The 27,683-nt window shown below is 34.8% G+C and overlaps 2 protein-coding genes across 5 annotated transcripts; both read right to left on the reverse strand.

Moving 5' to 3' along the window:
* Positions 1-1,064: 1,064 nt before the first annotated feature.
* On the reverse strand, positions 1,065-2,196 carry LOC121972809 (WUSCHEL-related homeobox 4-like). The gene is made up of 4 exons (XM_042524435.1): positions 2,056-2,196; positions 1,706-1,981; positions 1,181-1,323; positions 1,065-1,074 (listed from the first exon to the last, which is right to left on the reverse strand). The coding sequence occupies exons 1-4, from the start codon at positions 2,194-2,196 to the stop codon at positions 1,065-1,067; spliced, it is 570 nt and encodes a 189-aa protein (XP_042380369.1).
* On the reverse strand, positions 1,067-24,230 carry LOC121971327 (DNA repair protein REV1-like). Of its 4 annotated transcripts, XM_042522524.1 has the most exons (27): positions 23,619-24,227; positions 23,391-23,556; positions 23,128-23,243; positions 22,970-23,046; positions 21,847-22,110; positions 21,673-21,731; positions 19,870-20,013; positions 19,583-19,715; positions 19,407-19,495; positions 19,257-19,307; positions 18,692-18,892; positions 18,382-18,501; positions 17,455-17,547; positions 17,218-17,277; positions 17,034-17,120; positions 16,859-16,942; positions 16,690-16,762; positions 16,231-16,299; positions 15,767-15,865; positions 15,237-15,661; positions 13,988-14,505; positions 13,709-13,769; positions 3,344-3,499; positions 3,180-3,234; positions 2,663-2,770; positions 1,706-1,981; positions 1,068-1,323 (listed from the first exon to the last, which is right to left on the reverse strand). In XM_042522524.1, the coding sequence occupies exons 1-23, from the start codon at positions 23,774-23,776 to the stop codon at positions 3,434-3,436; spliced, it is 3,213 nt and encodes a 1,070-aa protein (XP_042378458.1). In that variant the 5' UTR covers positions 23,777-24,227; the 3' UTR covers positions 1,068-1,323; positions 1,706-1,981; positions 2,663-2,770; positions 3,180-3,234; positions 3,344-3,433. The 4 variants fall into 4 exon arrangements, with proteins under 4 accessions (XP_042378459.1, XP_042378458.1, XP_042378457.1 ...); XM_042522525.1 differs by having other exon boundaries at positions 1,067-1,323; positions 3,180-3,499; positions 18,382-18,497; positions 18,718-18,892; positions 23,619-24,230; XM_042522523.1 differs by having other exon boundaries at positions 3,180-3,499.
* Positions 24,231-27,683: the final 3,453 nt, after the last annotated feature.

Below are 27,683 nucleotides of genomic sequence, written 5' to 3' on the forward strand. Positions count from 1 at the left end.
TTAATTGAGCATATAGGAAAGTAGTACTTCAACTATATTAATAATTAGCCAAGGGAGTTCTAGTTTGTATAAGTTAGGACTTACCTTTGATGTATCATTGGAAAATTACATTCTTTTGTACATTTGTATATATTTTTAGGTAAATTGCAAAAATAAAATTATTTTTTAAAATTTATCATAATTTTATAAAATAGGGACTATTTTATATTTTTTTCGTAACTTGGGGACTATTTTTCTTTAATATTCATATGTTAGGGATGATTTTGGTTTTATGTGTTTGAATGAAATATAGTGAAAGGGTGAGTTGGTCACTTGACACATTTTGGCCCGAAAATGTTATCGGAAAATAATACGAGGGACTAAATTGAAGGAAATTAAAATCATAGGGACTATTTTACAATTGAGTTGAAACCTTAAGCCCCAAAATGAATTTTAGCCGTGGAATTGGTACTAGCACTCCACTTGAAGCCCAACATATAATAAATATTATGATGACCTTTGAGTACCAACATACACGCTCATAGTGGGCTTGGGGTCCATGTGGTTGACTATCAAAAAGACATAATCAAGCATGAAACAAAGAAAATATTTTAACTTATATATTCATCTTCTCAGATAAATCCACCATGCGTCATGAAACATTTTGTGAAAAAAAAATAAGGAAAATGTTTTTATTTTTAAATTAAATTTTAAAAAATTCACTTTTATGTGCAATGTAAATTAAAATGATAAAAATATTTCTTTAAACAAAATTTATTTTTGTTCATTTTAAATTAAAAAATCTTTTTTTCGCCAGAGAAAAAAAAAGACCATACTCAATCCTGAGAATGTTTTTTTCCGTCTTGGAAATGACAATAATGGAAAGAACACGAGCATGCAACTAAAGGAGGTGCAAGGAAGTCAACAAAAATGGCCCACGCTTTTATCATTTGGTGTCAATGTTTCTTGTTCAAGGAAAAATATATCATTCTCTAGTTTCTTAAAGTTCACTTGGTAATCCCATGGAGCTAGAATCTCCATAAAATTTTCAAGTTAAATCCGTTGAACTGATCAATCTTTTTGTTTTAAAAAAAACTACAGTTTAAAGGGAAAAAACAGAGATAAGTTCTAAACGATTAAAGGAGATCAAAAACAAGTTAAATACAAATAAACCAAAAAAAAGGATAAATTACAATTTTACCTTGTCTTGCGGAAGTTAAACTCTGGTTGCAATGGAAAAAGCTCTAAAGTTTGATCCTCATGATCATCATATTCATCTCCAACTTCCTTCAACTCTAAGCAATTCCAACTCTTATTACACTTGCGTTTGTATCTACTTGTATCCTTGACAAACATAAAAGATGGTAAATTAACAATATTTTCTAGATCACAAAATTATAAGTGATTAATATTTAATAGATAATATTTTCAGAAGTGATTATATAATTACCATGAATATTATAATTTTGTTAATTTTTTAATGAGGAATTTCCATTTTGTGCGCCTAGAGATTTCAAGCTTTCATTTACAACTTAGAAAATGATATTCCATCTTCTAAACTGTGAGTTAAGTGAAGTATTCCATCTTGTTGACCAAAAATTTAAGAATATTACATTTAGTATTTTAAACATTTCAAAGAAAATAGTAAGTAATTTTTTTATCCTTTTTCTTTTTTCCATTGAATTTCCAAAAATGAGAATTCAATAGTTAGATTAATTCTTCTTACCCTGAGATTGAGATTGGAGAGATCAGCACCGGTATCACCATCCTGTTGATAGCTGCGTTTCTTGTTCAACTTCTGCCTCTGCCTCTCTCTGGCCTTGTGGTTTTGGAACCAGTAGAAGACGTTCTTCCCCTCTATCCTCCCATACTTGCTCAGCTCCGCGGTCACCTCCTCGATTTCCGACGGACTTGGACTCCGCATCCCGCCTTCAAACAAGGCCTGCAAGATCTTCATCTGCTCCGCCATTGGAGTCCATCTGCTTATGCTTCTTGTAGACGACTGCACACAAATATTTCCAGAAGGAATTACATCTATGATCAGGAGAAGACATATATAATGAAGTGATGAATTACTAGTATTGAGGTGGTGCAGTTTTGAGGATTCTGGGGTGGCTGGAGAGGAATGACGGCGGCAGCAACAGCGGTGGAGGGGGGCGGTGGAAATAAGGAGGAAGGAGAAGGGAGTTGGTCTAGTAACAATTGATGAACCTTCATGGGGCTAGGGATGATGCAAATGAGAGGAATAAGTAGCTTAGTGGTGTTATATGTTTATATAGTGAGAAATGATGTGATGACACAAGAAAACAAACATGGATAATGCAACAAAGGAACCTTTTGCAATAATGATAATTAATTAAATATCTTATTCAAAATGTTCTTATAGTCATATAGATCGTCCTAAATATGTAACTAAAAAAGGATGACACTAAATAGATGGAGTAATGCACTAGCTGACTAGGTGTATGACTTGGAGTAATGGAAGGGAGGCATGCACTGCATTGCATTGCATTGCATTGCATGAGAGAAAAGGGAAGACCAAATGATGAGCAGGTGTTTGACTTTGGAGGAGAAGGGAAGGGGAAAAAAAGAAAAGAGAGAGAAGGGAAAAAAGAGCTAGTGTTTCTTGGTGTGGAGTGTTGGTTTACAATAATCATTAAAAAGTAGTTGCAGGAAAACATACTCTGCTCCCAATGCTGGCACGTCAAATCCTGGTCGGGCTTCTTGTTTTCATCATTCATGCTCATGCTTTCAAGTGATGGCAGATGGGATTCATGGAGGTGATCAAATCCTGCAATTCCCATAAAGAGAACTACAAAAGGTCAAAAGACAGCTGAAGATAAAAGATAGCAAATAGATAAATGTTATTTTGCATAGCAACTATGCTGCCTAAATATAATACAAATGCATTACATTTGAGGGGGCAACTGCAAAATAAATATAAACTTCAACCTGTTTATTTCACTAGTTTGGTAAATGATATTGTGCCTCATTACTAAGTTTATTTTAATCATAAGACAACTTGCACAATGACATTTTACATTAAAACACAAGGACCAACGGTGAAAATTCACTATATCACATTATTTCAGTAGATAGCTAAATGTACTAAAATCAACTTAGATAATATCAATATATTTAATGTATACATCGATTGAGTATGGCACAGCTTTCATACAAAATAATGGATGAGAGAGGACCTGATTTAGACTTGTCAGAAGGGAACCATCTCTGAGAATTTTCTATTATTTGGGACTGCAATTGGGTATTTGGCCATAATAGAATAGCAAATAAGTTAATCTCAAGTATGAACATATAAAGCACAATACACACACATATACATAGATATACGAGCGACAGTTACATTTGTGTCCTCTATGTACAAGATCAAAATTTCATTATCGAACGAGTGCAAAAGCAAGAATGCTCGTAGCCCATATTGGCAAAGATGCTTTCATTCATCAGTGGTTTGTATAACCGACAGACGCAATTTCCCTCCGTAATTCTCGTTCACCAAAGCCTGAAAGATGGGGAGATGTCAAACTATATCATACAGTAAGCTGATGAATTTGATTTTGAACTCAAAAGCAGGGTGGCAATATTCATTTCAAAGATGCTTGAAAGAATAAGAAACAACACATGAATGCAATTACAAATGCGTGTGCACAAAGAAAATACATAATATTGAAGTGCAGAGTAATAGTAGAACCTCCAATGTGCAGATCAGTATTGACAAAAAATAAATGCAGCAATTAATCAATCATGATGAGGATCTATGAGTTGTTTGCAATCAACAAACTAAGTGTGTAGATATATATTGAATGAAGTATTAGGTAAAAGGAAAACTAGTGTATAGAAATAGAAAAGTTTTAAGTATGAGCGATAGTCCCCCCATACTGGAGCAATTCAGCTTTATTTCAGCTTCTCAGAACTCTATTATCAAGAATCCAATTCTCATAAATCTTACAACAGGTGATATTGTTGGAATGTATACTGAAAGCCTAAGCTTTGTAAATATTTATTATGAATAAAGAATCACATTTGGTCTAATTGTCTACATTTGTTTGTAGTTGTTCATTTAATTTATATTGTAGATAACATAGTATGTGGTGTCACATACAGAAGATGATGTTATCAGTACCTTATAAATTATAAACAGTAGCTCACGACCAAAATGGAAAAGGAATAAACCATTAGAAGGTCGTAGTGTAATTAGGTATTAGTTTATCTTGACTATATAATTACACTAGTACACTCAGAGTGTATTGAGTAGGACCATTTGAGGTCGTTTCTTTTATACTGACTTTATAAAGGAACAAAGACCTCAGTTATTATGGAAGTGTGTGCTCTTAATCCTAATATAATAACAAGCACATATATTTGATATTTATTTCTTTAATTTATCAATGGGTGAGATTTAGTTCGTTGAATCAATAAACCCGATAAGTGGAAATGGTATTACTTATAGTGTGTGTTGTTGATTATAGAAGGAAACCGTGTCCTAGAGATACTAGGTTGATAATGTCCTCAAGAGGAGCTCGTAAAGATTGTCGTGTTAAACCCTGCAGGTGGACTTAGTCCGACACGACAATAAGGTTGAGTGGTACTACTCTTGGACTTAGATATTAATTAAATGAGTTGTCGATAACTCACTTAATTAGTGGACATTCGATATCTTAAACACGGGGAGACTAACACACTCATAATAAGAAGGAGCCCAAAATGTAATTTGGGATTGGTGCGGTAGTTCAATGATAGTTCTCTAGTGGAATGAATTATCATTGATATAATTAAGTTGTGTTCGGCGAACACGGGATGCTTAATTTTATCGGAGACCAAAACCAATTCCTCCTCTCGGTCCTATCGTAGCCTCTTATTTATAGAGTTCTATACCCACCTATACCCACCGATAGGGCCGGCCAAGCTAGCTGGGAACCAAGCTAGGGCCTACCTAGATGGTGTGGTGGCCCTAGCTTGAACCCAAGCTAGTAGGGTTAAAATAAATTTAAAAGAAATTTAATTTTAATTTTATTATAATGTGGAAGATATAATTTAAAGAGAATTAGAATTAAAATATCTCTCTTGTAAAAGATTTACAAAGATTAAAGAAAGAGATTAGATCTCTTTCCTTATTTGTAGATTGGAGAGATGTTTTATTTTCTCTTTAAAATTATTCACATGTTAATAAAATTAAAATTATAGATATTTCCTTTTATTAACCATGAAGAGATTTTAAAGAGAAATTTTTTTTTAAAATTTCGAAACAAATTAGGAAGTTTTAATTGTTGATTAAAACTTGTCCTCTTTGTTTTCCAATGATGTGGCCGACCACTGAAATTGATTTGGGAAATTTTATTTTATTTCTCTCAATTAAATCAAGTCGAGGAAATTAAGGAAAATTTATTGTAATTAAATTTCCTAATTTGCCTAGGCCAAGGAATATAAAAGAAGGGGTGAGGGTGCCTTCATGAGACACAACCTCTATTGTTTTCTCTCCCTTTTTTCCTTGGTGTGGCCGGCCATCCTCTCCCTCTCTTCCTCTTGTGGTGGCCGAATACTTCTCTCTTGGAGTTCTTGTGGTGGCGGATACTAGAAGAAGAAGAAGAAGGAGAGAAAGCGAGCATCTCTTGGAGCTTGGTTAGTATTTTGATTTTCTTCTTTGGTAAAGTTCTTCCTTTGTGGCCGAACCTTGCTTGGAGGAGAAGAAGGTGGTTGGTGGTTTCTCATCTTGGTAGATCGTTGCCCACACAACGTCCGAGGTTAGAAGAGGAATACGGTAGAAGATCAAGAGGTTTTTCTCAAGGTATAATTAGTAATTTTATTTCCGCATCATGCTAGTTATTTATGGAAATAATACCAAATACAAGAGGCTTACGTTCTAGTATTTCGAATATGTTTTTTCGAAGTTGTGTTCTTTTGTTTCTTTCTTTTCCTTGTGATTTGATTGTTCTCTTTGGTTAACCTAAAGTTATTTTAGGAAATTAAATATTAGCTTTCTATTAAAGGTTTTGTCTAGTGGTGGTTGCTCCCATATCCAAGAAGGTCATGTGCCTCGCCACGTCAAGATTGGGAACCTTTTATGGAAATTAGTATTTAATGGAATTAATAACTTAAGGAGACTTGGGTCGAACGTGTTAAGTTCCGCAGGAGATCCAAGTTAAAACCTAAGAGAACAAATAGATTAAGTTTTGGATCAAACGTGTTAAGTTCAGCGATCCAAAATTTAATTTAAAAGAACACGGTAGCTAGGAAAAGGTTCGACCTTTGTACAAAATTTTTCAATGGAACCTCTAGGTTTTCCGAGTAACCAACAATTGGTATCGAGCTAGGGTTGCCTCTCTGTATTTGGTATTTAGTTTAATTATGCGTCATACATAATTTAGGCGGGATAATAGTAGGATGTCTTAACTTTGTGGACGCAGGATCCAACCATTATGGCTTTTAGTTAATTATGTATGTGATTGGACCCTTGGACATGTCAAGGGCAATTTATATGTGTGCGTGATTGTATTAAAATACAGGAGGCGTATTTAGTTTTATTAGGATTTTATTTTTGATCTAGATACGTATACATTCCTTTTATGGAATATAGGATCAAAATGTAAAATTCTATTTATGTCATGGATCGAATCTTACAGCGTGGAACCTTCTAAGGACCGGAGGCGCAGCGAACGAGGAAGCAAGATACAGCTAGACCCGATGGCGGTGGCCAAATATGGCGGCAGGGATGACAACACACGGAGGACGATTAGAGATAAAAGTCATAATAGTTGAAAATTAAATTTTCTATTTATTGCTTTTATATCGTGTGCGTGTTAGTTTACAAGTTTAAGTAGGCTAGCGTAGTTAAAATTCTCATTTATAAATAACTAAGTGGGAGGGATTTTTAAATAAATCTCATGGTCTCCATTATCTTGGTTTGTAAGTGATGCAAACAAGCGTTGGCTCGAGTGCCTTCCTCCATAACGGATGAGCTTGTTTGCGGATCACTAGAACAGACTTCCATTTTGGATGACTATGGAAGTTAATTAAGGCGTGTGATCTTCCCAACGGAAGGGCATAATCTTATTAATGAACTTAGTGTCAAGTAATGGTATACACTTGACACATCTAATAGTATCCTCCTATCGGAGTCACCGCTATTATTTGTGCCGAATGATACCAACTATTAATTTTATTCAAAAGTTAGGTTGACAAGATAATAAAATTAATGGGTTAAAACCCTCCTTTACAAATGTTGAATTTGTATCGTCCACTAACGCATACAAAATTCACGGTGTTATGAGGTGTTGGTTAATTTAAAATAGTATTGTTTGAGGAATCAATATTATTCTAAATTTAGAGTTCGACCAAAAGTTATTTGTGATTCTTAGGATGTCTTTCAACCCACCATCCATCATACTTCAACAGAATAGACTTATTGGACCAAACTACATAGATTGGAAAAGAAACCCGGACATTGTTTCTGAAAGCTATAAATACGATCTTGACGAGTGCCACGATGCACCCATCTGGTGAATCTACCCAAGAGGAGATTGAATATCATAGGAAATGGGTAAAAGCGGATGAGATGGCGGTGTTACATTTTGGCTTGAATGTCAAATGTATTGCAACATCGGGATCAAGATTTACCAACAATGATATTATGAACAATCTCAAGGAACTCTTCGTACACCAGAAGCCACGAGAAAGATAATGACACCACCACGCAAGAGGGTACTCCTGGAGGGATCATATCCTAAAGATGATGGCTTATCCGAACGAGATCTGATCCTTGGAGGAGAAATTGATGGGAAACCCGGATCGATATGATCCTCCAAACGCTAGAAGTTTTGAGCTTTCGCCGAACTATAATATGAATAAGAGGGTTTATTCATTAGCGGAACTCTACGTAACTTCGCGAAGGATTATTTCGTCACGATGCTCAAATTCACTATCTGAAAATGGTTACTTTAAACCGAAAGGAAAGAAGAAGAAGAAACAGGTTCAAAGAAAGTGAATAAATCTCGAATCTGGATTTAAAGTTTGGAATGAAGAAGGAAGGCAAGTGCTTCATCCGTAGCGGTGAGACATTGGAAGGCTGTCGTCTCGTAGGAACCAAAACAAAGGTATATCTCATACTCTAGTTGTTGAAACATGTTTAGCGGTGTTATCTACCAACACCTGGTGTGGAGCCTCTGATCATGTCTGCAATTCCTTGCAGGGGTTCCAGGAAACCCGACTATCTGAAGGAGAAATTACCGTCTACATTGGGCAATGCTACTAAGGTGGCGTTTGCGATGGGAGACGTCTACTTATCTTTTAGTAGAAATAGAATTTGGTTTTAAGAAATTGTCTTTATGTACAGTTTTAGAAAGAATTTAATTTCGGTTTCTAAACTGTTTTTAGATGGATATTCGGTTTCTTTTAGTAACGATGTAGTTATTAAAAGAAATAAAGTGATTATCTGTATAGTGCATTAGTTGGCAATTTATATACTTTAAATCAATTTCTTCCACAAAGCAAACATGGAAATTTATAACTCATCTTCTAATTCTAATAAGGGAGATGAACGAAGCGTATCTTTGGCATCAAGGCTTGGTCGTATTAACTAAGTAGGATTCGAGGCTTATAGCGGATGGACTTTGGGTTCATTAGAGTTGGAAAATTTTCCAACTTGTGAATCTCGCTGAAGGTAAAATGACCAAGAGGTCGTTCGAGGCCAAGGGGTATAGAGCCAGAAGTGTTAGAGTTGGTTCACTCGGATTTGTGTGTGTCTGTCCAGGCAAGAGGAGGTTTGAATATTTTGTCTCTTTCATGGACGATTATTTGAGATATGGATACATTTACCTAATGCGCAAGTCCGAGTGCTTTGATAAGTTCGAAGAATACAAGGTGATGTGGAGAAACGACTGAGTAAAAGTATCAAGACACTACTCTGATCGGATCGTGGTGGCGAATACCTCTTAGGAGAGTTTAGGAATTACTTATCGGAGGTGGGATTCGATCAATTGTCGCACCTGGAACACCAGAATGGTGTGGCAGAGCGAAGAAATAGGACTCTTATGGAAATGGTTAGATCGATGATGAGTTATTGAATTCGTTTTGGGGATACGCTATAGAAATATCTGAACTTAGTACCTTCTAAATCAGTTTCTTCTACTCCCATAGAATGTGGAATGGGCGAAAACCTCTAAGACATATTCGGTTGGGGTAGTCCAGCACATGTCTGAAACCAGATAAGTTAGAATCTCGCGAAGTTCGCGTGTTTGTAGGATATCCCAAAGGAACGAAAGGTGGTTTATTTTATAGTCTAAAGACCGGAAGGTCATTGTCCAATGCCCGTTTTTAGAAGAAGACTATATAATGGATCATAAGCCAGTAGTAAAGTTGTTTTAGAAGAACTTAGAGGACACGTATACCCAACAGGACAAGATGAAGTACCACAAGAGATTGCAACACGTGTCACATGATACACAACCACGAGTAATGCCTCGTCGTGGTGGGAGGGTTGTGAGTGGAAGATTCATGTTTTGGGAGAGTGCGGACTTGATCCCTGGTAAACATGAACCCGATCCCTGGATATATGAAGCACTCCAAGATATAGATCTTGGCAAAAGGCAATGAATTGAAATAGAGTCCATGTACTCTAATAAGGTTTGGGAGCTTGTAGAACCACCGATGGTGTAAAAGCCGTTGGATGCAAGTGGATCTACAAAAGGAAAAGAGGAAACGGGAAGGTAGAAACCTTGAAAGCTAGTTGCAAAAGGTACACTCAAAAGAGGGAATCGATTGAGGAGACCTTGTCACGCTTAAGTCTATCCGGATACTCTTATCCATTCATATGGATTATGAGATTTGGCGAATGGAAGACGACTTTCCTTAATGGAAGTCTTGAAGAGAACATCCATATGAAAACGGAAGGGTTCGTTGAAAAAGGCAAAGAGCGTCTAGTGTGCAAGCTCAATCGGTCCATTTATGGACTCAAGCTTCAAGTCTTGGAACATCCGGTTTAATGAAGTAATCGATCGTATGGATTTATTCAAAGTCCGGATGAGTCTTGTATATAAAAGAAGTGGAAGCGTGGTGGTATTTCTTGTACTATCGTAGATGATATTTTGTTAATTGCAACAATGTCATTATCGACGTAAGGGTATGGTTGTCGAACAATTTGATATGAAGGACTTAGGAGAATGCGCATTCTTGGGATCAAAGTTATAAGGGATCGTAAGAAAAGAATGTTGTCTATCCCAAGCTTCATATATAGATCAATCCTTGCTCGTTTTAGCGCAGGATTCCAAGAAAAGTTTCTTACCTTTTAGGCGTGGAGTAGCTCTCTAAAGAGATGTCTCCAAAGACATCAAAGAGATAGAGGACGTGAAAGCGTTCCTTATGCTTGGTGTAGGAAGCTAATGTATGATCTTATGTACGAGACACGATATCATTTCTGGTGGGCGTGGTCGCAGATATCGAGTAACCTCGACGAGGACATTGATGGCGTATATTGAAGTACAGAAGGACTAGATTATATGCTAGTTTACCAAGCCCTGTAGGTTACACGGATTCGATTTCCAATCGGATAGGGACAGTAGTAACATCTGGTATGTGTTTACTTTAGGAGGTGGAGCCATTTAATGGAGTGTTGCAGAAATGCGTTTCGGACTCAACCATGGAAGCGAATATGTAGCAGCCTCTGAAAGCAGTATGGCTCGGGAGCTTTAATGGACTTAGATGTGATTCTAGTTTGCCCAAAATCATCACAATTTATTGTGATAATAGTGGTCGATTGAAACTCGAAGGAACCACGAGCTCATAAAATGAGTAAACATATAGAGCGCGTACCACGATACGAGATATTGTGAGCGAGGAGAAGTTGTCGTCACCAAGATTGCATCAGGATAACCTGGCGATCCTTTCACTAAGGCCCTTCCGAAAAAGCTTTCGGCATGTGGAGGAATGGGAATCGGATGTATGGTAGAAGATATGGCACTTAGTCGTTAGTATAAGTGGGAGATTGTTGGAATGTATCTTAAAGGCTAAGCTTTGTAAACATTTATTATGAATAAAGAATCACATTTGTCAATTGTCTACATTTGTTTGTAGTTGTTCATTTAATTTATATTGTAGATAACATAGTATGTGGTGTCACATCTGAAGATGATGTTATCGATCTTATAAATTATAAGCAGTAGCTCACCAAAATGGAAAGGAATAAACCATTAGAAGGTCGTAGTGTAATTGGTATTAGTTTATCTTGACTATATAATTACACTAGTACACGATGTATTGAGTAGGACCGTTTGAGGTCGTTTCTTTTATATCGACTTTATAAAGGAGCAAAGACCTCGGTTATTATGGAAGTGTGCTCTTAATCCTAATATAATAACAAGCACATATATTTGATATTTATTTCTTTAATTTATCGATGGGTGAGATTTAGTTCGTTGAATCAATAAACCCGATAAGTTGGAAATGGTATTACTTATAGTGTGTTGTTGATTATAGAAGGAAGCGTGTCCTAGATACTAGGTTGATAATGTCCTCGAGAGGAGCTCATAAAGATTGTCGTATTAAACCCTGCTTAGTCTGACACGGCAATAAGGTTGAGTGGTACTACTCTTGGACTTAGATATTAATTAAATGAGTTGTCGAACTCACTTAATTAGTGGACATTCGATATCTTAAACACGGAGACTAACACACTCATAATAGAAGGAGCCCAAAATGTAATTTGGGATTGGTGCGGTAGTTCATGATAGTTCTCCAGTGGAATGAATTATCATTGATATAATTAAGTTGTGTTGGGACGAACACGGGATGCTTAATTTTATCGGAGACCAAACCAATTCCTCCTCTCGGTCCTATCGTAGCCTCTTATTTATGAGTTCTATACCCACCTATACCCACCTTAAAGCCAGCTTGGGAACCAAGCTAGGGCCAGCCTAGGTATGAAATTGCTAGTAGGGCGGCCAAAATAAATTAAAAAGAATTTTAATTTTAATTTTTATTATAATGTGGAAGATATAATTTAAAGAGAATTAGAATTAAAATATCTCTCTTGTAAAAGATTTATAAAGATTAAAGAAAGAGATTAGATCTCTTTCCTTATTTATAGATTGGAGAGATGTTTTATTTTCTCTTTAAAATTATTCACATGTTAATAAAATTAAAATTATAGATATTTCCTTTTATTAACCATGAAGAGATTTTAAAGAGAAATTTTATTTTTAAAATTTCCGGAAACAAATTAGGAAGTTTTAATTGTTGATTAAAACTTGTCCTCTTTGTTTTCCGATGATGGCCGGCCACTTGAAATTGATTTGGGAAATTTTATTTTATTTCTCTCAATTAAATCAAGTCGGAAATTAAGGAAAATTTATTGTAATTAAATTTCCTAATTTGCTAAGGCGGAATATAAAAGAAGGGTGAGGGTGCCTTGATGGGACACACTATTGTTTTCTCCCTTTTTCCTTGGTGTTGTGGCCATTACCCTCTCCTCTCTTCCTCTTGTGGTGGCGAATACTTCATCTCTCTTGGAGTTCTTGTGGTGGCGGATACTACTGGAGAAGAAGAAGAAGGAGAGAAAGTTAGCATCTCTTGGAGCTTGGTTAGTATTTTGATTTTCTTCTTTGGTAAAGTTCTTCCTTTGTGGCCGAACCTTGCTTGGAGGAGAAGAAGGTGGTTGGTGGTTCTCATCTTGGTAGATCGTTGCCCACACAACGTCCGAGGTTAGAAGAGGAATACGGTAGAAGATCAAGAGGTTTTTCTACAAGGTATAACTAGTAATTTTTATTTCCGCATCATGCTAGTTATTTATGGAAATAATACCAAATACAAGAGGCTTACGATCTAGTATTTCGAATATGTTTTTCGATGTTGTGTTCTTTTGTTTTCTTTCTTTTCCTTGTGATTTGATTGTTCTCTTTGGTTAACCTAAAGTTATTTTAGGAAATTAAATATTAGCTTTCTATTAAAGGTTTTGTCTAGTCGGTGGTGGTTGCTCCCATATCCAAGAAGGTCATGTGCCTCGCCACGTCAGTACTGGGAACCTTTTATGGAAATTAGTATTTAATGGAATTAATAACTTAAGGAGACTTGGGTCGAACGTGTTAAGTTCCGCAGGAGATCCAAGTTAAAACCTAAAAGAACAAATAGATTAAGTTTTGGATCAAACGTGTTAAGTTCCGCAGGCGATCCAAAATTTAATTTAAAAGAACACATGGTAGCTAGGAAAAAGGTTCAGACCTTTGTACAAAATTTTGTACAGTGGAACCTCTAGGTTTTCCGAGTAGCAACCAACAGATATGACAGCAAATTATTCATGAAAACCATAACCTTCAATGTGCGCCCTAGAAGTTGATCGGAATAATCATTTTGAGGGTAAAAAGCTCATCACCGGTATTACCTCGACCTCAATAATCAAAGAGTATTTTGTATGAAAGTTCCCTTGGTTATATCTTGCAACAGAAACCATTTAAAATGTCAATATTTAGGCTACTCAAATTGTTTGGAGCATCAATGAAGCATTGAATGATCAACAGTTACCCGTATAATAGAACAATTTACAGATAGCCAGAACAATAGACCATCTACAAACCATCTATAGTAAAAAAACATGTTTTCCATTTTTCCATATGCCTATAAGAACAGAGAGCCCAAACATTACAGAAAATACTTTTATGCTCCCAAGCAAACACGAGAACATCAGGAAAGTTAATATGAAAAGAACATCAAAGTTCCAAGCACTTACCTGGAAAAGAGGAAGTGCACTATTGTATACTAGCAATAAAATTTTTGATGATGGTGAGATCCTGAAAATACAATGGCATACCAAGTCAATATACCATACCGAATTGGAATTGGAATTGAAATAAAAACAATTAGTAAACAAGAAAACGAGAATGAGATGGGAATTAACCACATTTCTTTTCTCCAAAGACAAGTATACGTTCCATAAATAAACAGGAACAAAATTGTAAAAGTTCAGATGTAAAACTAGACATAAGAAGTCCAAATAAAATGAGCATACCGTTTTAGAAAACAAAAGCAATTATAAATCTCCTCAATATCAGACCCAATTTTTAGAACAATATACTGTGCAAGAAGCTCATGTAACCAACAGATTGCTTCAGCATATACTTCATTGCTTAATTCACAAACTGGCAACAGGAATGGAGCTACAGACTGCAAAATAGATGAAAGACGAATATCTTTGCTGGATTTGGCATGCCTAGAAATAACGTTCAGAAGAATGTTCTTGCTTGTATTAAATTTCTCCACCCACCATGGTGGATCACCCGACCAAAGATGGGTTTTCAAGTGAGGATCTGGAAATTGTACACAGCTTGGAAAGTCGAAGCAAGTATAAAAATCTTTAGAGACCTTTAATTCTCTGTGAAGTGGAAGTAGGCCATGTACATCAGCTTTCACATCTTCAGGCATCTGTTCAAAAACTGAAGCATCTGCCTGGCTTAGAGATGCAGGCATTAAATCAAACAGTTTAGGCTCCATCGTTACTTGATCTACATAGCTGATACTCTCCACATTCTTTGAGAAAAAAAATACAAATGAGGTGAGAGAAATGTCAGAAGGTCCACAAGCAGAGGGAATACAAGTAACATTTAAGCAAGAAATTGTTCACCTTCGGATTTTCAGGTAAAAGGCTGGTGAGATTATAACAACAGAAAATCAAAGGGGTAATCAGATTTCTGTTTGAAAGTATGCTTTCTTGTTTCATTCAAGAAAGATTACATGTATGCACACACAATTATAGGGCTCTAGCACAACAATATAATGCTATTACAGTCAATGGAGGGCTAAAGGTTTATTCTGATGAATATGTGCATGTGCTACACATATATTAAAAGTTATGCAGCTGCGGCCAACTAAGATTTTGAGCTCCAGAATGAATAGCCATTGAGGAACTTTAGCAAATTAATAATTTTTAATTATCGTTCTCAATGTTCTAACTCATGCTGATTAATTTATATTGATGCCTATATTTATCCATGTGTAAAACAAATTGGTATGTTACTGGTATGAGATCTTAAATTCCACATCGGATCAGTATCATCAACCCAAACATGAACTGGAGACTTGAATATCTTCAATTCAACGACAAAATAAATGTTAGCATGTCAAAAACAATTCTAAAATGACCAAGGAAATGAGCACCTAATGATAGATAATAAAATCGAAAGCAAAGAACAAAATGATCCTTCAGCTAATCAACTGGAAACAACAAAAGAATGTACACTACTGATTTTAAAAAAATGTACCTCACAGATAGGCATTTTCCCCTTGTCTTTTGAATCTAGACCCAGTTTCACAGAATCAATATGTGCATCAGATATGCCTGCGTCAGCACTGTTAGTGCTTGCATCTATCAAGGATACAGTAGAGGAGCATACATGGGTCAAGCAATTGTTCCCTTTGCTCTTGCTGATAAGATCAGATAATTCCCCCTTGTAAAGAACATCCATTTCTAATATAATTTCAGTAGGAAGATTCCTAACCACATCTATATCAAGATCTTGTAAAGGAGGCAATACTGATGATCTAATTGGTCTGACACAATCAGCACCCTTAATCGAAGAGCAATTAGATCCTGCATCTTGAAAGAGCAGAGTAGGCTTGTCCTGATCTAGCTTATGTGAACTGTCTAAATCTCCTGATTCTGGTGGCCCACTAGAAAATAAAAAATCTGCAATGATATTGGGGCATCTGTGAATAAGAGATCACATCTAACAGATGGACATGCAATGCCAAGAAAAAAGGTTCCCAAACACTATAAAACTATAAGCTTTACCTCCATTATCACATTGTTTGTCAGACTGACTAATTTGTTTGCATTTGCTTCTCGTTGCATGCATAGGAGAACTGAGCCATACTGCTATATTCTCACGACCTTTAGAATTGATCAAAAGAAGAAACAGACATTAGCATTGGTCTCAAACAAAATATGTAGCAAAATAGAACCCTAAAGATCCTTGTGTTGCACAATTCCTAAATAACCAGAAATATGAATGTGGGAACTCCCACAGCATTGTCTCAGATAACCTGTGATAAGCTAAAATGAAGGGACTTAACTTCTAGGAAATCTTGGTTTAGCTCTTAGGAAAAAGAAATCATAGGAGTCAATGATAAATAATTTAAAGAATGCATCGAGGTACTTCATATAATTCCATTCTCAACATCATTATCTTCATTATCAGGGTCGAGTATACATCACTACCATGTGTGAAGAATTATCAAGCAAACTTCCTAACATACCTTTCCTAGTAATTTTTGCACTCTCAAGCTTTGTTAAATGCAAACCAATGCCTCGGACTTCCTTGACATCTATGAGAAGACAAACATAATCACATGATTTGCAAGAAGTGCATTATAATTCAAGAAAATATATAATTTTTCAGCACACCGATAACCTCAAATGCATTCACAATTAAATCAGGTCATAATTAAAGATGTATTATTCGGTCCTGAAAGATGAGATGTACTAAATAACAAACAGTTCATACATCTGAACTACCTGAAGACTTGTTGGTTGTTCCTACACCTAGGTACTACCTTGACTTGGATTAAGTGTCATGGAGAGACTTCTTAGCCTTGACTACTTTGCTTAAAAAGCAAACAAGCCGAAGGAAGACAAGCTCACCATGCTCATGATGGGAACTTATAGTCTAACAGTACTATTATGTAGACATTGATCTGATCCAAACTAAGACCTACCAATGTGAAAAGAAGACAAAAATTTCTTCGCTATTCTCAGAAGGGCAGCTTCATTATCTATGGCAATAGGTACCTGCAAAAACCAAGAAAATTAGTTACACATGATGATGCATCTGCAGAAAATATGAAGTAAAAAAAACAATAAAAACTCCTCAGATTTAATAAATACCGTAATGGACCGGCTCATATTTTGGCAGTCCCCACAGCCCATGAACTTTAACGGCTCAGCTGCTCCTTGCTTTCTTTTTTTCACCTGAAGATGTGTTAAGGGCATCCATGCATAGCACTTCGAAATGACAGATATAAGAGCTTTGCATTCTGAATAGCCTGTAGATGTATAATACCTTCAATGTAACAGTACGACCTTGTACTCCACATCCCTGAAGCCGTAATGAGACCTCCTTGCAGAGATTGATGAGGAAATGATTACACTGAAATTCAACAAAGATACAACACCATAAAAAATGATGCCATTCCTGCACCATAAAGACAATAAAATTTAGATAACAATTCCAGCTCAAAACCCACATCTGTCATATCATTGAACCTAATTCCCCAATTAACTTCAGCACCAATAGATTTTGCTTCCTGCAGAAAAATTCGAAGTTTCTAATTTTCCAACTATAAAAGTAACTAATCTTCCAACACGCTCTTGAGATAATGGAATTCAGTAACTTAAGTAGAATGGTCTATCCATATATTAGTTTTTCCTAATATATTTGAATTTTTTCCAATAAACAGGAATATTCAACTATGCTCTCAAACCTGAACTTCTCCAACATTTCGATTATCAATTCCGCGACAATAATTCCACAGCATGTCACCAATTTTTTCACCAAAGTCCTTCTGCAGACCTTCCTATAGACATAAATCAAACAAGTGGTTTTTATTTGATAATTAACAGCCTTCTGAAAAAAGTAGGGAAAACAAGTTGCTAGTAATGGGTAGTAATATTGCATACTTGTGTTACGCTGGGAAATAATTACATATCAGAAGTAAGAAACTATACAACAAAAACCATGCCATCCAATTTTCAGGATTTGCTGCCTCGAGTTGATGCAGCCAATGACTGTAGATTCTGTTAATAATACCCACATTTATTGTTTGTTGTGAAATCACAAGTTGTTTGTCCTGTTTAGAACAACCTCAGCAGTTGATTGGCCGCCTCAGTGAGTGCCTAGGAGTGATAGGTGTTGGATGTAACACACTACTTGAATAAAGTCACGCTTGTGTTTGGAGCAACACGTGGTGCCATCTTCTCCAATAATTTTGTGTCTACTGAGGTCTGACTTTGAGGTCATCTCTAAACAAGAATCGTGAATGATAATGAAATTCATAAATTATAATTTAGGTCCTTGAAATGTAATATGATAGAAGTTTAAGGTGGACAGAAAAGATGGAATAAAAAGTGAATTATTTATAACGCAATAGTTATGAGAATAAAGAAAAGAATAAGGAATAAATTAATAATTGAATAATAAAGACTTCATGACCTAAAAGCTAGAACTTGGTTACTGGAGAAATGTTTAACCTTTCTGCTTGCATTGGAACAAATAATGTAGCGTATGCAAAGAATGAAGGTGTAAAACTGCATAAGAAATCTTATCAACATTGAAGTTTAAATAATTAAATAAAATAACAAACCTCTGAACAATATAAGCAAATTAATATTAAATAATTAATGGAAAAAACCTTTTGAGTCATGCGCATTTGACCACAGGTTTGAATTTGCCTCTTCTTAAGCTTCTCATGTGTAGCATACCCAATGCCAGGAAGTTCCATGACAGGAAGATCATTTAAGTAGTCTTCTACCTACCCCAATCCCACAATACAATAGTACTCAAAAATGGGTAGATTTGGTATAAATAAAAAGAAATAATGATATGAAGGTAATACAACAGACTTTTTAGAATAAAGTCCACTAAAAAAATTTGGGTATAATGACACATACGAACTAAATGTGAAATACTTTAACAACCAATGCATCAATGTGAAGTTCCACCTTTTCAGATGGAAGGAATCGCTGACCATTAGGTTTTGCAGACCTAGTAGCCAAACGAGCAAGAAGCAAATTCTCAGCAATTCCTGCACTGGCTGTACAACGTGTAGTCTCAGCAATTTCCTTCCTAATGGCCAATGCTATGTCTTCAGGATCAACATCACATTCTGTCACATCTAAAAATGCTTCATCACAGCTTAATGCCTGCACATTCATCCAATGTTAGATTAGGACAAACAAAACAAGAAGATGGATAAATAGAAAGATGAACTTAAATTTAAAATAGAAAAAAAAAAAATTGCATTGTGTGCAGTGAAACTCAATTAATGCAAAAAAAAAAAAAAAAAACATGCACAGCCCAATTTGATTATCCTCTCAAGAAGATTGTTTTGATGAATTAAGTACTGATTACCAAGCTTGCATATATGTATAATAGTACAAGATTTTACCAATTCCCTTGCAACCAGTCGTAGTCAAGTATTATAGGAGATGATTTTTAGACTCAAAAGTAATTTATGATTTTTTAAATTGATACACATGTTAAGTAGCAAGTAGTAGCAATATGTACCTGAACTTTGCTGCAATGTTTATGTAGTATGTTGTAGAATTGCTCAGCCACCTGCAGAATGCTTAGCTTGATGAGCATCTTAAAAAAATGAAAAGATTAAAACTTTCCATTGTATATGGTAGCAGAATCATGCAATCAAGTGTATATTACCTCTTGATAAGCCTCAAAGTCATAAGGCAATATAACAAGATTAGGGCAGCAAACTTTGGCATCTCTGACAAAAATCCCAGCCTTAACACCTGAAAGAAAGGTATGCATAAAAGGTGAATTATGTTTATCATCGTCAAGCATAGGAACACTAAAAGGTGTATGCACTCAAACTGCACCAAAATTTCTTGCCACATAATTGGCAGATGATATTTCAGCAGTTCCTCTGGGGTTGTCAGAGTGACACACTGCTACAGGCTTATGAACCAAATCTGGGAAGTTTCTTATAATCACCGAAACGAAAAAGCAGTCCTTAGAAGGAACACAAGGCTTTTAGTACACAAGAAACAATATGGGCAACGATTACAAAATTAACACCAAATGTAGATGACAGCAGTCAGAGCAGGGACTACAGAAAAATACACAACATCATGACAGATATCTATAGAATAAAATAATAATTTACCATATCGATGTGTATGATTGCAGTTTTCTGTTTGGTTGAATGACACTTCAAATTTTCATTGCTGCTTTTAACTCCAGTAAGCAATTTTGAAAATCGCTGTCGGTACCTGTTTCTCCATGTCCCAATAAAATGCAGCCTGGAATTCTAAATACCAAAATAGTTAGGTCCAAACCAAATATTCAGAACACACTCTCTTAACGAATGAAACTATAGGGATCCACTCCCCACCAAATATAAATGTTAGAATCCTTGTAAGTAGAGGGGAAATTGAATGTATACAAATACAAAAATCTCAATAACTTCTAGCCAAATGACAGTGCAAAATTAGAACAGAAAGAAAGTCTCAGTGGTACATATAGGGCATACCATAACAATGATAAACATAGACACTTTCTGTTCTCCCTAATTCCATTTTCTATTCTATTTCAGCTGTTCTCCATTTTTCTCAGTAAAACAAGATTATTGTTTTGTATTCTCTATTAAGTCTTGAAGGTAAATTATACATAACTACTTACTATACTCACTATCATCTTTCATCCTGATTCTGATGTCCAAATAATAACTTCTCATCCTCTCTTTATAACTGAGAGAAATGAACTACAAAATGCTACTTAATGTATGCTAAAGTCGATCACCATCTCTTTGAGATATCACCATCTCTATGAGATCTTTGTCTATGGTTTAGTGTGTTGCAGTTTCCACTTCCAAGTTCCAAATCAGCTATGCAAGCCATGTAGGGTAACATTCAACCAAATTAGTTTAGGTCGCATTCACTGGAACTTGGAACTTTATATGGATGGTTCAGCTATAACAACACACAAGGACAACAATGAATGGCAGAGAGAAACTAACTAAAGATTTTAAGTAGAACCAAAACTGATTGTATAAAATGTAAATTCAACAATAAGAAAGAAGTGAAGAAAAAGTTTAGATGGATGAACAAGAATCTCTACAGTAAGGATTTTCGAATATCTAAGATATATTATCTGACACAAAAAAGAGTTGAAAATAACATAATGAAAACTTTAAATGGAGAGGAAACTATGGAGATATTTTGCAATCAAGACATGCCTCTTACGTAATTGTATAGTTTTATAAGATGAAGGTAGAACAAATTATATTTTATGCGTTAGTATTGGCAATTAGAAAATAACATGCACAAAAAAATAGAAAAGCAAACGTGAGAATAATAGGATGGATGTGTGCAGTTACTAGAAAGATAAACAGAAAAACAATTATTTGGTTGCAACTGGGTACAGCTCTAAAACATGGTAATTGATAAAATGGGAGAAAATAGATAATGGCATATATATTGCAGACTAGGAAAAGCTCTAATAAATGATAAATATGAGAAAATAGAAACATGCATAGACATGTTTACAGACCACTATAGGTTGTATAGTTTGAAAAGTAGAATCCAGAGTTGAAGGGTGAGTGGTAGAGAGAGAACAGATAAAACTCTTTAATGTAACTGAAAGCAGTTTAAAATATCTGAATATTACTAATGATAGAGTCTTGCATAGAGTTCATTGCAGGATAACATCCATATAACTGACCCAAATAATGATGCTCATGGTTTGTTGTCGTAAATTACATAAATGCCTAGTTAATTGCAAAAGTAAACTGACATATTAAACAATCAGTCAACTTCTGAAATATAAGATAAACAAAAGGCAATTAGATTTAAGTCGAAGATATGAAACATTAAATCGAAGATATGAAACATTAGGTACCAGATATTTCCAAAAAGCTTTACAGATATTAACAAGTAAATTTACTTGCAAAACAAGTTAATCAAACCACCTTGAAGTAGTTCTCCACAAAATTGGGATCTGTAAGAGTTGAATGTACCATATCGGAAGCTGTGAATTCACACTTAAAGAATCGTTAGACTTAAATTATTTAAATACTAGCATTAACGACAATGAGCATTTGTGGAACCAAATGCAACTAAAATGGCAAAGTAATCTTACACACCAGAGGGTTCTTGATTTGCATCTCTTGCTTGAGAAAATTCTTCACTTTTCAAGCATGCCACATCACCAACTTGAATGCTTATCCCTCCACATTCAGATGTTTGGCCATCGGTTGGTACCACCGAGTGATTTTGACCAACCTTAATTTCCTCATCATGATTTATAGAACCTTTAGCATCGCTGCTGGTTGAAATGCTCTGGTGACGAAAGTAAGTTGAGAGTTTCTGTTGTTTGCATGCACCATGTACAAGCTGATACGGAGCCCCTTAAGGAAAACAAAACACAAAATAAGCTTGCCTTGTCATATAGGATGAGTAGATGCGTGGTTAATATATAAAGGTAATACAAATATCTAATAAGTATAAATTTCATTTGCATCACCTGAAACATCAAGCACCATATCATTTTGTTACTCTATTTACATAAAAAAGCAATGCAATTGCCATATTTTTCAATGTAGAAACTCCCAATGAATACTCCCAACTTCACAGATTTCACTTCACGCATTTCACCATTCAAAAGAAGACAAAAAATATGGCAAGCATGTCATTTAATAGAAGAGCTTAAGAATCAATATCACAAAATGAGTGAAAGCAGCAGCCACATGTTAACTTACATAGCGTGTCCATTTGTTGTGCTCTCCACTCGCATATATTGACCCAACTGGAGCATGCTAATTTACATAGTGATGGAACTTCAACACTATAGTGCACCCAGAAACAAACAATAGCACATCCCAGTTCTTTGTGATGGCTAATGCTTTGTTGTACATAAAAAGCTTGATGGTTTCAAATTTTGGCTATTCATCAGTCATCAGGGTACCAAAAATAAAAAGAAGAGAATGTGTTGTGTCTGCATAATCACTTTTACAAATATAATACCAGTGCACTCGGCCTATTATTTTGCAAGCACATCCCTACAAACATGCAATTGCTTGCCTGCACAAATTCAGACCTGAATATCATCTGTTAAAAGAGATGGTATTCCAGCATCATAGGCAACAAATACTTGCCTATAACGTGATCTTGTTGCAGTTTACTAAGACCTAACATAAGCAAGCATCAAGGAGATATAACAGCTGCAATCAGATTAAGAAAAGAAGTATGCATCAGCAGAAAGCTCACAACTCAAGAGTCTATTGGCCGCCAGGCTGTGCAGCACCCACTCAGGTCTAACGACAGGTAACCCATGGCTGAACGCACTAAACCAAAACAACCAACACAAGGAGATCAGTCAGAGAAAAATATAAGTGCAAAATAAATTAGAGCAACAACAACCACACCGAAGGTTTCTCATTTTACTATTGGGTAAATTGCTGCATATGATATGAGTCACTGTATCTCTCGAGAAGTAATTTTCAAATCGCCCACCATGCCTCAGCATGTACCCCCTCAGTTCCTGATAACCAAATTCACCATCTAATTACAAAGGGTCGTACAAGAACAGTGTGTAAAATCTCAGCCATAACCAAACTCATGAATTGAATGGTAAGTGAAGCGCTTTAGCTAGGTTTTCCAGTTAATCATTTTCGGCAGAGCTGAGAACCTGACTGGATGGGATGGTAAAGCCATCGACGAAAATGGAGACCCCACGAAAGACGCCCTTGTCTTCTTCGGAATCGACGGGAGCGCCATCGGAGCCGAGTGACGAAACGGAGGCGGCATCCGCTCGAAATTGAGCTCCCAGCTTCCGGTTCTTTTCCGCCATGTAACTACAAGAAGGTTACCAGATGAGAAGATATTGAAGGTTTTGAGGGAGAAACAACCTCGTTACCTTCCGAAGTCGGCGAAAGGGGATTTTCTCTTGGTCGTCGAGCGGAGGGGATTTTGTGGGGTTCGGTTTCTGCTCCTCTTCAGGGAGCCACCAGATGCAGCTGCAGAGGCGAAAGAGGAGACCGAGGAGGAGGGCCGATCTGAGGAATTAGAGCCCATGTCGCCTTCGAAGAGGCGAAGATGGGCGATGGAGTGCCGATCGCCGGAGACGACCACGTTCTAGGGCGGTCAGTGGTCGAACGAGTGAAGGCGGCTCCAAAAATGTAGTGCTTTTATAGTCGTACCATTCAGCCCATCGAAACAGTCGAGGACCCTTGAAATGGGTCATTTCAACGTGGACGGGATGGTAAATATGTAATATAACAGCCGAGATCCTTAGAACACAATCCTGATCGGTTCTTAGAGGAGTTGCTAATAGATAGGATCTGAATCCTATTTATTTATTTATTTATTTAATAAGTAAGATTCATAAAATCTCACCTATAAATAAAACAGTTCTCGACGATCCAGTCTCGTAATATAAAGAAACTATTTCATCAACATGTGCTTTTTCATCAAAAACACATTTCAACATGTGCTTTTTCATCAAAAACACATTGCTTAATTTTATTATCATTTTTATAAATTATTTTTGAAAAAAAACCTCATATTCTAAAAAATACCCTCCAACATGAAACAGTAGTTACAATAGCTTTGCCAAAACTGCTCCAAGTTTTGCTCCAAATAATCTTCGGCTTGTGACTGAAACTAGTAGATAACTTTGAGAAATGACAAAATCCCGTAGGTAAGTAAAAAAATGACGAAATCATATATGTTGTAACGATTTTACCCCTTTACTGGCCCAATCGAAACGATTCTTTTATCAATCAAATCATTTTATTCATTAGTCGATTTCGGGACCTAAAACTCTCGAGCTTATATGAAATCAGTTCTTATGTATCTGTCTAATTTTTATGATTATATCTATATCTTCACATATCAATTTGACCCAATATATTAAGAGCAATATTTTTTTAATATGAAAAACTAATTTATATTTAAAAAATCATTGCTCCCAATATATTAGATCAAATTAAAATTTGAGGGTATGGATATAAATTTACACATCAAAAAAAAATTTTCTAAAATAGATTTTTCAACAATACATTATGAACAGTTTGATTTAAAAAAAATATAATTCATGTTCAAACAAATATTGTGCTCAATATATTATGTTAAATTGATGTTTGAGGACTCAGGAGAACTAGATGAACACATCGAGACCTAGTTTCATATTATTCTGAGGTCTTTAGGTCCATCAGCCGGTTTCGACTAATTTTGACTGAAAACGACTGATGAATCTAGAGACCTCGGAATGACATAAAATCAATTCCTTTATATTCGTCTAGTTCTCCTGATTATAAAGATGCCCTCAAATATAAATTTGACCTGATATATTAAGAGCAATAATTTTTTTGAACATGACATGTATTTAAAAAATTAATTCGTATTCAAAAAATCATTCCTCTAAATATATTGGGTCAAATTGATGTTTAAGAGCATTTTTATAACCAGGAGAACTAGATGAATATATAGAAATTAATTTTATGTTATTTCGAAATCTCTAAGTCTATCAGCCCGTCCATTAGTCAGTTTTGACAGAAATCGACTGATGGATGGATTTTTCAAAAATCAATTCAATTGGAAAAAAATCAGTCAAATCGATTTCCAATGGATTTTTCAAATAATTTGGAGATTAATTCAACTGATTTTTTTCCAGTCGAATCAATTTTCAAAAAAATCATCCATTAGCTAATTTCGGTCAAAACTGACTGATGAACCTAGAAATCTCGGAATAACATAAAATCAATTTCTATGTGTCCGTCTAGTTCTATTGATTATAAAAATGCCCTCAAACATCAATTTAACCCTGATATATTGAAAGTAATGATTTTTTAAACCTGAACATGTGTTCGAAAACTAATTCGTGTTAAAAAAATCATTGCTCTCAATATATTATGTCAAATTGATATTTGAGGGCATGAATATAATCAAGAGAACCAGAAGAACTCGTACGATATGATTTCACTTCATTCTGAGCACTCTATGGTTTAAAAAATCATTGTTTTCAATATATCGGGTCAAATTGATATTTGAGATATTTTTATAATCAGGAGAACTAGATAAACACATAGGAATTGATTTCATGTCATTCCTAGGTCTCTAGATCAATCAACCGATTTTGGCTGAAATTGATTGATGGATGGATTTTTCGAAAGTCGATTGGACTAGAAAAAAATAAGTCGAATTGATTTCCAAACTGTTTGAAAAATACATCGAAAATCGATTTGCATGAATTTTTTCGGGTCGAATCGATTTTCGAAAAATCCATCCATCAACTAATTTTGATCAAAATAGGCTGATGGACCTGGAGATCTCGGAATGACATGAAATTAATTACTATGTATTCGTCTAGTTCTCCGATTATAAAAATACCCTCAAACATCAATTTAACCCGATATATTAAGAGTAATGATTTTTTTGAACACGAATTAATTTTTTGAATATATTTTCATGTTCAAAAAATCATTGCTCTCAATATATCGGGTCAAATTAATATTTGAGAATATTTTTATAATTAAAAGAACTAAACGAACACATAGGAATTAATTTCATGTTATTCCGAGGCCTCTAGGTCCATCAGCCATTTTCGATCAAAATTGAACGAAACCAACTGATGGACTTAGAGACTTCAGAATAATATGAAACTATGTCTCTATATGTTTGTGTAGTTCTCCTGACTATATAAATGCCCTCAAATATCAATTTTACAGAATATATTGAACACAGTATTCGTTTGAGCACGAATTAATTTTTAAAAAAATTAATATTGTTTAATGATGGATTTAAAAAAAAAATATTTTGAAAAAAAATCGTTTGATGAACAAACGATCTGATTGACATGAAATCAATTAATATGTGTTTGTTTAGTTTTTATGATTATATGCATGTCCTCAAATATCAATTTGACTGAATATATTAAAATCAATGATTTTTTGAACATAAAATAATTTTTCATGTTAAAAAAATCATTACTCTCAATATATTGAGTCAAATTGATGTTTGAATACATAGATATAATCCTAAAAATTAGACGAACACATAAAAACTTTTCATATAATTCTAAAATCTTTAGATCCCGAAATCGACTGATCAATTGATTTTGATCTAAATCGACTGATAAAAAAAATAATTTGACTGATAAAAAAAATAATTTGACTGATAAAAGAATCGATTCAACTCAGAACAACGACAGCGGTAAATTCAGTACAGCATACGTGATTTTATCCATTTTCAACTTATCTACATGACTTCATCATTTCCCAAAATTACTTTAAAAAGCCGAATAATCTTTATTTGGAGTTGTTCGGTTCAGTCCATAAAAAATTTTATGATTATCAAAATAAATCTAAAAGTACAAATAACAGACGACACAACCCAAAAAATATCCCACAATATACTATAATTAAAAATAATACTTGAGTCTTGACGTCATACCACTTCATCGTAGCCCGAGGGACATTTTTATGCTTTAGAATTTATAATTTAAAATTATTACAATTTTAATCAAACTATTCCAAAAATATTTAATAAATTTTATCAAATTAAAGTAATTTTAGAGTAAATCTTGTTTGTTAGAATGACCAGGTAAAATTCTCTATCGTCCAATTATAATATATGCATATAATTAATATATATATATATATATATATATATATATATATATATATATATGTGATATTACTAAAATACCCTTGTACATATATGTATGCATGAATTCTAACTTCTAACTGATCAGATTCTGATCATTTAATATTATCCTTAATAATATTTGAATAATATTGATCAATATTAAAATAATTTTAATTATAATTACTTAGTAATTTTAAATATATTAGAATAGTTTTCTCCAAAACTGCTATGCGGAACAGAAATACTTTCAAAATACAAGACAACATTTTATTTTATTTTTTTTAAATTGGAACCTCTTTTGAATTTAAAAAAAAAACAGTTCAATGCATAAAAC

Source organism: Zingiber officinale, chromosome 4A (assembly GCF_018446385.1).
Source record: "Zingiber officinale cultivar Zhangliang chromosome 4A, Zo_v1.1, whole genome shotgun sequence".
Classification (NCBI taxonomy): domain Eukaryota; kingdom Viridiplantae; phylum Streptophyta; class Magnoliopsida; order Zingiberales; family Zingiberaceae; genus Zingiber; species Zingiber officinale.